Source organism: Crassostrea angulata, chromosome 6 (assembly GCF_025612915.1).
Source record: "Crassostrea angulata isolate pt1a10 chromosome 6, ASM2561291v2, whole genome shotgun sequence".
NCBI classification, from domain to species: Eukaryota; Metazoa; Mollusca; class Bivalvia; order Ostreida; family Ostreidae; genus Magallana; species Magallana angulata.
The window spans coordinates 10,943,748-10,957,080 of record NC_069116.1 but is presented as its reverse complement, the minus strand read 5'-3'; the positions used below and the strand labels follow the sequence as shown (position 1 = coordinate 10,957,080).

At 32.7% G+C, this 13,333-nt stretch overlaps 1 protein-coding gene and 1 long non-coding RNA gene across 2 annotated transcripts; one reads left to right on the top strand and one right to left on the bottom strand.

The window, feature by feature from the left end:
- Nucleotides 1-1,823: 1,823 nt before the first annotated feature.
- On the top strand, nt 1,824-5,375 carry LOC128188977 (uncharacterized). Its single transcript, XM_052860331.1, has 2 exons — nt 1,824-2,975; nt 3,113-5,375. Exons 1-2 carry the CDS (start codon nt 2,064-2,066, stop codon nt 4,730-4,732), a joined length of 2,532 nt encoding a protein of 843 aa, XP_052716291.1. The 5' UTR covers nt 1,824-2,063; the 3' UTR covers nt 4,733-5,375.
- Nucleotides 5,376-7,647: 2,272 nt separating this feature from the next.
- LOC128189824 (uncharacterized) lies at nt 7,648-12,535 on the bottom strand. Its single transcript, XR_008244281.1, has 8 exons — nt 11,711-12,535; nt 11,492-11,577; nt 11,079-11,356; nt 10,772-10,930; nt 10,527-10,594; nt 9,498-10,104; nt 9,042-9,371; nt 7,648-8,889 (listed from the first exon to the last, which is right to left on the bottom strand). It is a non-coding gene; the product is annotated as an uncharacterized LOC128189824 (long non-coding RNA).
- Between the last annotated feature and the right edge of the window lie 798 nt (nt 12,536-13,333).

The window sequence follows — 13,333 nt, the reverse complement described above, 5'->3', positions numbered from 1 at the left end:
GCGTTGACGGTACTGTATGTGAAAGCATCCAGAAGTGTAGGTTAAAAAATTACCCCAAGTTGTAGGCTGGGGCCAAAGTGGAGGGTTACAAGGGATTTTAATTGGAAAATCTTTAATATTCTCTTTCTTAGAAACTGATCAGCCCGGAAAGTCATAACTTTTGTGAAGGCTCCTAATGTAGTGTAGGTTGTAAAAAATCATGACCCCCTTGGGTATGGTGGGGCAACAATGGGGGTCGAATTTTTACATAGGAATATATAGATTAAAGTCTAAAAAATTTGTATGAAACTTGTATTGAAGCATCCTCAGGTAGGGCAAATTCAAATATGCTGAAATCATGATCCCGGGAGTAGAATGGGGCCACAGTGGAAGGAAACAAATTTTTACATAGGAATATATAGAAAAAAGTCTTTAAACAGCTTCTAGAAAAACATTTGCGTAGAAAAACTTTTACTTAAGTGGAAGCACCTTCAAATAGCATAGATTTAATTTAGTTGAAATCAAAATCTTGAGATGTAGGGTGGGGTCACATTGGGGATCCAATTGTGCAAAAGAAACATTTAAATTATTCACAAAACCTGAAATGTTATAATATATGGTTTTACTTAAATGCAAGCATTTTGACATATTGCTGATTCTTTGAAGTTTTTAGACTTTGGCCCCTGGACGGTTTTTGGGCCTCACAAGGGGTTCAGAGTTTGTTGTAGGTTTATATTCCATATGTAAACAATTGCTTAGGATCTTGTTGAAAACTGCAAAGCTCAACATGTGATATGATTATAAAATCATCTTTTAGAAAGAGGACATCATTATTAACATATTATTATAAAGGGGATCGAGAATGGCTTTTTTTTGATACAGGAGTGACATGTATCATACCACATACCACATCATTCCAGATATCTTGTTATATGACTCCATCAACCTCATTTCATTATGCGTATTGTTGCTCAGGTGCACGATGTGGCCAAATGGCCTCTTCAATGGCATGAGGTATGCAAGACAAACAACAAAAGTCATTGGAAGGCATTTCCAGGAATGAAAACAGTAGGCTCATTTTCCTTATTCAGACGTTTTACCCGTCCGGACTATTTGACTGGAAACCAAGAGGTTCGGATAGACATTTAAAAGTCTTATACAGAATGCAAATTAATTAAATAGAAGAACAAATAAAGGATACTACCCTCCTCTGTTTTTATGGTTATATTTAAGATGAAAAATCATTTGCATGAAATAAATTGGAATATTACGCACCCTTGTATTGCATTTAATTTTACAAAAGTAGTCTCGTGGTTCAAATTATTCACTTTGCAAAACCAGCCATTGCAGACAACAGGCATTGAATGTGGGTTGGTAATTCATTATGCAATATGCACAATTTTTATTTTGAACTAAAAATAGGTCACAAAGCAATGCCTCTAACAATGGGTGCCTTGATATCAGACTCCCAATAACGATTTCCAGCGCGTCAGCATATATTGTTACTAGGCGTATATAATAATCCAAATGTTTGAAATGCCGAACATTATGTGATGTAACATATAATATTTAATTTATTTAGAATTTAAATTGTCGCGGAGGGCAAATGCAAGAAAGATAACAGACTTTATCAATACATGTACAAATCTTGATGAAAGGGTGGGGGCAGGCTATCCAAGCTCCCTTTCCTACCCCCCCCCCCCCCAAAAAAAAAAATAAAAAATAAAAATTGGAACTTATAATTAAAAATTAAAAATAGACCGAGTAAAGTTTCCGAAAATAGGAGTTGGACCATCCCACCCCACGGAAGGCAAAATTATACGTCGGGTCCGATTGAACAACTTTGGGTCTGCACAGTCAATTCCAGAATCATTTTGTTATTTGTTTGCTGTTTTATACAATGATGTTTTTATAAACATTTATCTTTTTGCATTTGACAGATAAAGGGTCCATGGTTAATAATCTTAATCGTGTCAGCTACTCCTTCTTTAAGTTTTTTCTGGAATGATAATTTTCCAACGGAAGCCGATGTAGACGAGGCCTTTAGTTTGACATCATGGTTCAACAGCAACACTTCACGAGATATGATCATCAAATACCTTATTTTGTGTCCAGAACAAGACATGTGTCTTGGGCCGATGTTCAAACGAAACTACACTTTCACGGAAAAACCTGCTTGTACACCGTGTGAATGCGACGATTCCTGCGTTAGACGATCCACCTGCTGTCCCTCCAAGTTCTACAGACAGACGGACACTCCAGACTTTATTGAATATCAACAGAATGTAAATGTTAAAGAAAATGAAACGGTGATGTCATGCATGGAGCCATTGTGGAACCCAGAAGGAATCAGGTCTAGAAAGTCGTACTGGGTGGTGGAGACGTGTCCTAATAATGTTAAATGTATATCATCACCTTCTATAAACATAACTAATTCAATACCTGTGACGTCATTGACTACCAACCAAACTTATCTTAATGTACAATGCGCACTGTGTAATCAAGAAGATATAACCAAACTAGTTGTTTGGGAAAAGAAAAAGTTTTGTACTATTCGATCTGCGCTCTTTTCCAACAAAGACGTTGCCACTCTCTATAAGTCAGTCTTTTCCGTGACACCGGTTTGCAACATTGGATTTCATCCTTCTTCATCTTTACACGATTCAGTAAAACAATGTGTTGAATATACAAATGATGGTAATTGCATTGAATCAAATATCCCAAGAAATAGAATGGGTGCCTATCTAAAAAGGGCTTGCAAGGATTTTTACATACCATACTTTTCGGAAGAAATAGTGTACAAAAATATTTACTGTGCTTTATGTGAGCGTGTAATCACTGATCTCCCTATTCAAATTACTTTAGAAGGACTGCATAACAATGCTGATTTATTGCCAACACCCTTTTCGGCACTCATTGACTTTCAGCAGATTTCAGATGAACCAATCCAAAATAGCTTAGAGTGTGCAACAAATCAAATCAAGGATAATAAAATGGTAAATGTTTTCAAATGATAAATTTAAGCAGTTATAAATCCGTCAGCCACAAATAAAACCTTGGTGCTTTAATGTTGGAACAGACAATATCTGTATCAAAAGAAACTTAATTAAACCCTTTTGATTTCCAATTTCAGAACATGTGCCTGGATATTCAGTGTGAAGTGGAATATGTGTATCACAACCAATCCTGCAGTCTTGTCCACCAAATGGTTAACGAAAACAATTACGAAATAAATCTTATGATATATCATGTTCATGAAAACGATTTACCTCCACTTGATATCTATTCAATAGGTATTGTCAACGCACTGCGAGATGTCATGAAAGAAAACAACTTGGAAGATTTTCTCTGTAGAATTACTGTCTTGGGTCCCTCTGAACCATTTGGCTTTTACATGGCAGTAGTGATTGAACTTTCAATTAACTACCTTCACAATATTAATCAAATGATAAAACATTTGTTAAATATATTTAAAAGGTACCATGTTTTGGAAATTCCAATTTTGTATCCAATGGATAAAATAGTCAATATCTCCATTTCTCTTGTTGGGCAGAGTTTCCATGTTTACGGAAACAGTCTTTTTGAAAAATATTTTGAACATCGTTTCTTTGTTAATCCGATGAGCGGAAAAGAGATGAAAGTACATCAAAGTTTCAGCATGGTGAATTATGGAAATGCTAAGCAGCGACCAAATTGTTTAAGAGGTGGTATGATGTCCATAGTGGCTGATTGGTACCTTTGTCCAAAGGTAAAAATAAATGCAGCAGATACAAGAATTGATGTGTCAAACTTCTCTGTTTGTCTTGTTGATTATGAAATCTGCTTGGCATCAAACTATTTCAAAGAGTCATTAGACAAACGCAGTGTTTTGATATGCTTATACCAGTTTCTTCATTCTGTTAAATTTGTCAATAATAATCTTAAGCTTCGATCGTCAGATGATTTAATGGCATCCCTTTCCCTTGTCTGTCTTTCTCTTTCGTCCCTTGGTGCATTGGCAACGATATCAACATTTTTTGTGAGTGGGTCATGCAGTCGGATTGCTGATGTAAATATCATTGTTCTGGCAGTGTTTATTATTTTAGCGAATACAGCTCACATCGTCTCAAAGTATTTTGTCTGGAGTCAAACGTTGTGCACTGGAGTTGGAATGTTAGTACATTTTAGCTGGCTTTCTGTCATCTGCTGGATGAGTTTATCTTTCTTTCAAATATTTCAGACATTTACGTCTTTCCGCATTTCGAAAGTGAAAGTCATCTCAAAGATTTCATATTGCTTAATAGTAAATCTAATTATATGCTCATCTATGGTAGCTATCAACGTAACTGTAAGTTATGTTAGAAGTAATGGAGAAAACTTGGGTTATTCTCTACAGACATGTTATATTGCTGACTCTGATATGATTATGTACACATTTGCTCTACCTATTGGATCGTTTATGGTTATCAATATCTTTATGTTTTTAGTAACATCAATAAAAATTTTTAAAAAGATAAACGTTCAAAAGTCGAAGGATGACCGCAAATTTGGAGCATATTTTCGGCTGTCCACCATTACTGGCGCAACATGGATGTTCGCGTTTTTGGCTCAGTTCACTGGATTTCAGTTGTTTGAAATTGTACATACCGTTCTAAGTGGTGGCCAGGGTTTGTTTCTTTATCTAGCTTTTGGAATTTCGCTTACAACAAAACACATACACAACAATCATGGAAGAGATATGAAGTATTCAACACAAACTGCGTCTCAGAAATGATATCCGTTCTGGGTCTCGATATGTTCATAAACAAATGAAAAAGAAATCAACTGTAATCGGAATCTGAACTGTTGTTGTTAATGTTGTAACAATGTAGTGAAAACATTTTCTATATCAAAGATATTTGATTCTTCTAAAGAAATTTTAACAAAATCATACTCCAAATAACACTTTGAAAGTCTATAATGATGTTTTGTAAGTATAAATTAAAAATAATATTAGAATAATGATTTAGCAATAATTGCACATTTTTTGTTAAAGAAAACAGTTTTCATTAAATTATTTTACAGTGATTGAATGTTCAATAACAAGTTGTACGCAGTAAGATGCAAGAGGCAGATGGGGCAATTTTTCATGATGTGAATTGTCGACCAAAGCATCTTGCTTCTTTTGTTTCAACATTATTATATAGGTTCTGGGAGAAAAAGTATTTAGAAGATATGGCGACCATATAGCAACACCATAAACTCTTGTCTCCATACAGAGAATGTAATTGAGTTACACGAAAATACTAAAAAATATCACATTGTAATTGTTTTAAATTAGTTTAAATAATATTTAAGGGTTATGTATTTAATGAGGTATTATAATTTAAAGTTTTGCATTGTACATATATTTAATAAATTATGAAAATCATAAAAAATTTTATTCTTATTATTTTTAATGCCAATAAAATTAAATAAATAATTGTATAGGATATTGTGTCCGAAACGAAATTGTTTTTGAATGGTTTTATTGTGTGTGAGAAAAACTATATATGTAATAAACTCAGTTTTTTACAACATACAACCAAAACTATTTCCTTTGGACAGGCCTCTTTTATTATGTATTAAAGGGCAATTTGTATCATTCTTGAACAAAAATAAAAGTTTAACAAAAATAATAGTGTAATATACATGAAAAAATTGGCAAAGATGACAATGATTATTCACAGGCACCTGGCGTTAATAAAATTTCTCATAATAAAAACAAATAATACCCTATATCTAATTAATAATATACAGGGTACCCATTGCCGCCATCATAGATTTATTTCAAAATGTCACATCAGGTAGAATTTGTGCTTCAGACTCATCGGTAAAATTATTTTGCGATCCTCTCCGTCTCCAATCGGTCATTCAACATTTAAGCTTACAATCAATTCAACCAAAACGCCTGCCATTAATAATAATAACCCATCAATCTGCCTCTCCTGCCTTAGAAATGCGACAAAAGGCTAAAGATGAGAACGGAAGTTAACATAATTGCGTCATACTTTGGGAAATCCCTTCCAAGCATAGCACTGGTACGAGTATTCAAAAGGCATCGATTTTGATTTCTATCAACATACAAGTTAAAACTTAGAGAAGGGATACTATAAACAGTCAGATACTACTTTTATTACATAAAGTGGGTATGAAAATGTTTATAAATGCATATACTTTGATATAGTGAAACAAACACATGGGGCATGGATATCTTAAATACATATAGATTACAACTTCCGTCCACCCTCTAACCTTTTGTTGAATATCTAAACCAGTAAATACTAACGAGAGATGTAATGCACCGTTTGTTTAAATTGATTGTAAGCTAAGGTGTTGAAGCATCGATCGGAAAACAAAGAGGATCGCAAAATAATTTTACCAATGAGTTTTAAGTAAATATTTTTTTACATAATGTGACAGTTAGAAATGAATCCAAGGTGATGACATTGCGTACCTGTGTATTATCAGGAATAGGGTAGGATATTTATTTTTATTATGAGAAAATTATAACGTCAGGTTCCATTGAGTTATAATAGTAGTTTCTAGAGTGTATTACAAATCATAAAACTTTGTTTTGATAATTTTAGTTTAAGAGAATTTGCTTTCATATCTTATACGCTTAATTCATATACAAATTAGTGAACTTTTGAAAAAATGTATTGTATTCAGAAGAATATTGAAAAAGTAGGTTAGAACATATTAAAGAAGTCCAAGGTCCTTAACGGTGCAACTTAAGTAATTTGACCTAGTAAGAAGACTGGTAAGAATAATTTATCGGCAGGAGAGGTAGGTAATCACCCCCCCCCCCACCAAAAAACAAAAACATTAAAAAAAAAACTTAACAGGCAACTACTTTGCAGTAATTATTCATGAACATATCAATTAAAAACTTTTTTGTATCATTAATGGTATCTCTCACAAGTTCCCTTTCTAGATGACACATCAATTACTTCATTAACTGTATATAATTATTAGAAGTGAATTAACAAACGAAATAATTCACTTTAAAAAGAAATAAAACCTATTAATAATGACACATCCTGATTAGATATTGGGCAGTTTTCTATTTTCATGTAGACGCATTATAGATGATTTTCTATACGTAGTAGTAACGATTTCATTAGTTGATAAATAAAGAAGGGTAGAATAGGTGAGACTTAGTACGGTGGAATATACTGTAATATTATTATTAATTATTATTATTTATGTGTTTTAATACCGAGAAATCGGGTGAGTTATGTAAAACGTTTTAGATACAATAGACATGCTACCAAACTAACCAAACGTTGTGCCAAATAGGTACGAAAACTAAAAAGAAAACACAACAATACAACTCACCTTGTGGTCATAAACTTCATTCTTCATAGTTGGCTTGAACTTAGTTTGCTTTCTAATGAACGGTACCAGTAATAAGGTTTTTAAAAAAGTAGTTACACTATTTGACCAATAGAATCTTTGATTCTCGGACATTGACTTTCACACTGATGGCCGATATTTCTCTCTTCATCTCAACTTGTACTACATGATGTGACAAAACTTGAAGAAAAATATATGTTAGGATGAATAAACTTTCACTGTATTTGAATAGGGACCCCTAACATACATCAAAGCCGCTGAGCCTTGGCAACAATTTTCACTTGGCTCGTCATAACCATTAGCTTAAGGAGGCTGGGGGTAAAAAAAAAAAGAATTCTCCAAAATTCACAAAATTTGCAGAAATGTTTCATATAATCTTAATTTCATTTTAATGTGAAAGACCACATCACAATCATCGATAATTTTATCATTTATTGCATCTGAATATATTGCACATTTTGTAAAAAAAAAAATTATGAAAAATAAATACAGGCAAAAAACATACCAATAACATTACAAAATATTAACACAATAACAAAAACTTAACATTTTCTGTTTTAAAGAAAAATATCACAATATTACCAAGAATATATATGTCACACAAATGTAAATATGTAAAACAGAAAAAAAGTAACCACAAGATAATTTCTAAATTTTAACATAATAATAATAAATACATGTGTAATAAAGATTGAGCATTCCAAAAAAAGTTCGATGGTGAAATTAAAAAAAAAATATTTGAACAATACATTTGGAGTTTTACAAGTAACCTCCCTTTGGGAAGTTTGAAAAATACTGAAAAACAGCTGAAACGATTTTTTTTTTGCATCTTGTGACCCTTTGTAAACCATCAATTGACTCTTTAAATAACGCTTCGATACCATCATATCCATTTCTTTCAAAAGACAATTTCAGATGTTGATACCGAAGACAGAAGCAGCAATTTTTGCAGCCATGAATTTAGACAATATTTTAGATGAAACTAGACGTAAAAGAGAGTTGAAATTTACATGTTTGGATTTTCTATATTGTAATGCATTGTAAACATAAGACAATGGAAAACTATTTCAACATTGTGGACTCTGAAACAGAATGAAACTTCAAAAAGCTCTCTAAGGCAACGGCATCATCTAATACATTATGAGCTTTATAAGACAAACCTGCATCGTGAACCAGTGATGACTGGGAATAGCTTTTCTTGCCTGGTAATAAATCTTTAAATAGGGGTAAACTGTCTACAAATCCTATAATATAATCAAAATTAAAACAGGTTTTGGTTACACTGTTCATAAAAACAACAGAGTCAAAAGACTTGGCATTATGGGATACCCAGAACTGGGCTGTTGAACTCTTTCATCCAAGTGGAAAATCTTGCAATAGCCTCAGGTAATGGTACAGAATCAAGCTTCTCTCCTTCCTTGTACAGTGCAATACCATCAAAGGATATCCCGGTTGTTGCTGAAGCAGAATGGATAATCTCTTCATCTGGAAGCAAATACTGGTTGAATTGTCTTTCCTCACAGCTTGCAGCTATTTGCGTAATTGATGACAATCCTAAAGAAAGGGAAAAGTATTTTTAAATAAAAGAAAATCCCAAAATTACTGCATTGAAATTTATAAATATACATGGACAGCAATTATTACATATTGTAATAATATGAAAAATATATGTCCTTGTATTTGCCTACATTTGTCAAAACACATACCAAGACCTGTAGTCTCCAGATCAAAGCAGATGAACGTATAATTTCCATCTGCAAGAGTTGATATGGTTGGCGAGGATGATGGAGGAGGTATCTCATGAATATCATCTGCCGTAGAAGAGTCTTCCAAGTTTACACCAGACGCATACGTGGTACTCTCTCTCTCATTTCTTTGCACTCTAACGCTGATTGTTTCTTAGATTTCAACGATGACCTTCTCTTCTTGAATGTAGTTGATTACTTCCGTTCACAGTCCCTTGTCCTTTTCAAATCATGTTGAACTAATACTTTCTTAGTGTGCTCTCCTGGTGACAACAGCAGTTCTTCATTTACCTTTGAAAAGATTCAATGCATAATAAATAAAATAGTGAAGGATATTTATATATCATGTAAAACAAGTAATATAGTAGATCCTTTTCAATTGTAATGCCATATTCCTATGAACAACTTCAAACCTACCTTCAACACATAATTACTTCCTAAGTTTTTTCTGGACAGTAGCAGCAGCAACTCTAAACGATGTGCTTTCGGATCCAGAAAAATGCATTCGCTTTTGGGCCTTTGACGCAACTGTGTTGTTGAAGCTCTCATTAGACTGCGAACTCCCTAAATTTGCCGATTTTTCTGCTTTGTCTGCATATGTAAAAATAGTCTCTTGAAGGTCATCTTTCAGCTTAGTGTCACTAAGGTATCTCTTGTACGGTAAATTCTTGGGAATATAATTACCAGGATTCCAAACAAAGCCAAAATTTTCGCTGCAATGACTGTGTCTCCAAAAAAATGAGGCTTTCAAGTTTGATTTTAAATTTGCTAGATTTTTCTTGTTCAATGCAATGATAATATTGAAACACTTTTTCAAATGTGAAATGGTTTTGGTACTTGGCTGTCTGTACTTTTTGGCTATTTGTAGACCATATAATTTGTTGGTAAAATGTTTCGTTGCATGGTTAGAACTTCCTCGCCCTTGCTATTGTCGTTGTGTCATCATCCATAACAATGGTTTCCACGCTAATGTTTTTGTCTTCAAGATCTTTTAGCATGCTAACCGCCATATCACATTCCATTCCTGTTTTAATATGAATTTATTTATTAATGTTTTTACCTTTCTAAATTAAATCAATCCATAATGTCAGATACATGTAGGTGTAATTATTTTCTGAAAGTTATTTTAGACAAAAAATTGCACATGTTACAGTAGGACTGTTATTTACCTTTAGCACTACCATCGCAATTTTTTCTGCAGTCATATTGTTTTGGTGGTTCTTTGGATATTGCAGAAAGTTCACAAAATCTATAGCTTTTGATTCTTACGGCATAACTTATGATCTTAACAGTTTTGCTTCCAGTTTTTGCTTTTGTTATTGAAAGTTGATTCATAAAAACTGCACATATTGGTTTTTATCATACATATTCCTAAAAATGCAATTTAATCTACGAAAAGGAAATACAACATTATTCACTTTTATATATTTTATATATTGAATTCACCTGACAAACTGCTGTAGGATCTACCACGCTTCTGCCATCCTGCATCAAAGGACAAATCTACCCCATCACTAAGAAAACATAAACATTTAAAAATCTATTTGTAAAAATTTACAAAATATATAAAATTTTGCATTTTTTCGATTTAAAAAACATATTTTTTTTTCTGGTTATTTCACATGTTTGTGAAAGTATTGGTATGCATTTATTATTAGATTTAAGAAGAAAAAAAAGCACAAAACACATACTCATTACAAAGTTCTATTTCCTTTGCTGCATATTCCTCAGAAGACGTGTTTGCAATTTCTTCAATTTTTTCCCAACTTCTCTTTCTCTTGCTTTCAAAGACTTTGTTGAGATTCCAGGAATATTTAAACATGCAAGCATTTCATTTTTTGCAGTTGTACCTGTTACAAACCAAGAAATAGCAATACATGAAAAATATAAACAGTTGCTTTGTCATACAATATTGTATTGAGAGAAAAATAATATCCATATCTAAATTGTCACATATATTTTATTTCTACACATTTTATTTTATGACTATTATGTTACCTGAAGCAAGCTTTGTGTTGACATCCCAAGTGTAGGCTGATTTTCTCGTGAATTTGTCTTCTACACGATGGGTACTTATGTCTTTTCCCTGAAGATATTAAAGTGACATTTTGGCAGGAGGAGCATACAATACTATAAATGCTCCCCAAACCAAAATGTTGTTCATCTACAAAGTTTTTAAATGCAGTGGCTGGTGGCATGTAGTGCATCCTTGATATGCCATAAATGCAATTTCCACCACTAGTCTGCCTTCTTTCCAATTTATTTTCGAGGATTTTCTGTTAAAAAATTGTATTTTATTTTTCATTTTAATAACTAAGCTATTTCTATAAACTCATTATCCTTACTCTTGAGATATAATATTTAATAAAACAATTTAAATCATTATTTCATATTAAACAAAATTTTCTTACCATGGAAATATTGTTCATCTTCAGTATCTGTGTCTGGTTTCATTGTTATCCACCCATGCCATTTAGGATGAGTTTTATCTTTTTCACTATGTAAAACAAAAGAAAAAAATATCATTACGTTATGGGTTATGGACTATATCAAATTATCATTATGTGAAGAAGAAAATTAATATTTGTACTTTTGATTTTATAAAAAAAACAAATATTCAATACCATTACCTGGAAGATATTACAGAGCGGTTACAGTCACTTGGCGGGATTTCCAGCACCGGCGATGCCGATAAACTCACGCATTTGATATGGGGTTTCTTCTTGGAGGAATATGCATGGTTATGTAACGCATGCACTTCAGATAAATCGTTTGTGTTGTTGTTGTTTAAATCGCATGTCTGTGATTGACCCACGAATCGGCCATTCTTGTCTCTTCGTTTGTTTATCTTCGCCATTGTTGTTGTCAGGCACTATTATTACCTTACTTGTGAAAAAGTTGGTTTTAGGAAAGATAACTCTTCCAGTACGATGTAAGAGTTAAATAACATTAAAATGAAAATCTTTTTGTGTAGAGATAAAAACGCTTTAAAATGGCAGCAACCACCTCGTTAAGTCAAGAATTTGAAAAAAAGTGATGCATATTCACTACCGGACCACCTTAGCCCAGTTCCTTTTAGCAGAGTCCCTCGGAACATCAATTGCAGAGTTTTAAACGCATTCTTGTAGTCATAACTATGCACATTGCTTGTCTGATGAACAATAATCACTATAGAAACCGAAGAAATAGTTATTCAAAGATCGTTTCGCTTTTTACATTTTTTACCCCAAAATATGAGCCCCGTAATATAGAATAAATATTTTGTCAATTTATATGCCACTCTTCTAAAGATTGCACACACCATGTATAGTCGAATAACCCTTAAATTCGTCAAAGAAGCCGAGAATGTTTAAATGTTAAAACATTTTTATTTGGTAGTAAAAATGAAGTTCTCACTTTTCATTTCTGGTTGCAAATGATAACAATGATGTACTGCTTTCTTTTGACAAATAATGTTTATGTTCCTTGTTGCTTTTAGTATACACCTTAAAAAATGAAAAACTGAAAACACTGCAACATGGCCCCTTTTAAACGTTTGAAATTGACCCTTTAAAACGAATATATTGTAATATTTTGGCTTAAAGCTTCCAGCATGGCCTGTTTAAAACGTTTAAAACATTTTTCTCAAGGAGATTTTCATTATAAGCATAATACTAGATACTCTCCATGGGTAATACCTGCGGGGAGAAAGTCGGTCCTGTCCTTAAGCACAGGCGGGTCATAATAGCTCGAAACGCATTGTTACTAAAGGTGGCTCAACACACCAAAGCTTTATTTGACTAAATGATATAGAATCATTTTAAAAAAATGGTTTTACAAAAAACGATACTGACATCAGCTTTTAGTTAATTTATTGGTTTTAGTTTTTGGTATTTCTAATAAAACCTGCAGGAAACATCAATTTGGATGCAAACAAGATATTTAGAGCTAAGTTATTAGGTGTCAGCTAAATAATGTGATCATTTACATATTTTATACATGACATCATTTACTCAAAAAATTACACCGTAAGCTCACTCATCTACTTACATATTCTGTAAAATATATCATAAAAATGATCAACTTAGCTCGGGATAATAATAATCTATTTTATAAGTAAGAGCATGTCCGGATGATCTGAATTCAAATCAGACCAATGATTTGGTTGTTGAAAATATATCTTTAATCTCGAATAATCCTTTTGAACTTTCCTAAAGAACTAAGATATCGAAATACATTTTTTCTGCTTCCTTAATTGATTGCATGACCAGTAT

Coding starts and splice junctions, on each gene's coding strand:
- LOC128188977 (XM_052860331.1), top strand. CDS start 2,064: ATGATCATCAAATACCTTATTTTGTGTCCAGAACAAGACATGTGTCTT. Junction 2,976..3,112: donor AAATCAAGGATAATAAAATG/GTAAATGTTTTC, acceptor TTCCAATTTCAG/AACATGTGCCTGGATATTCA.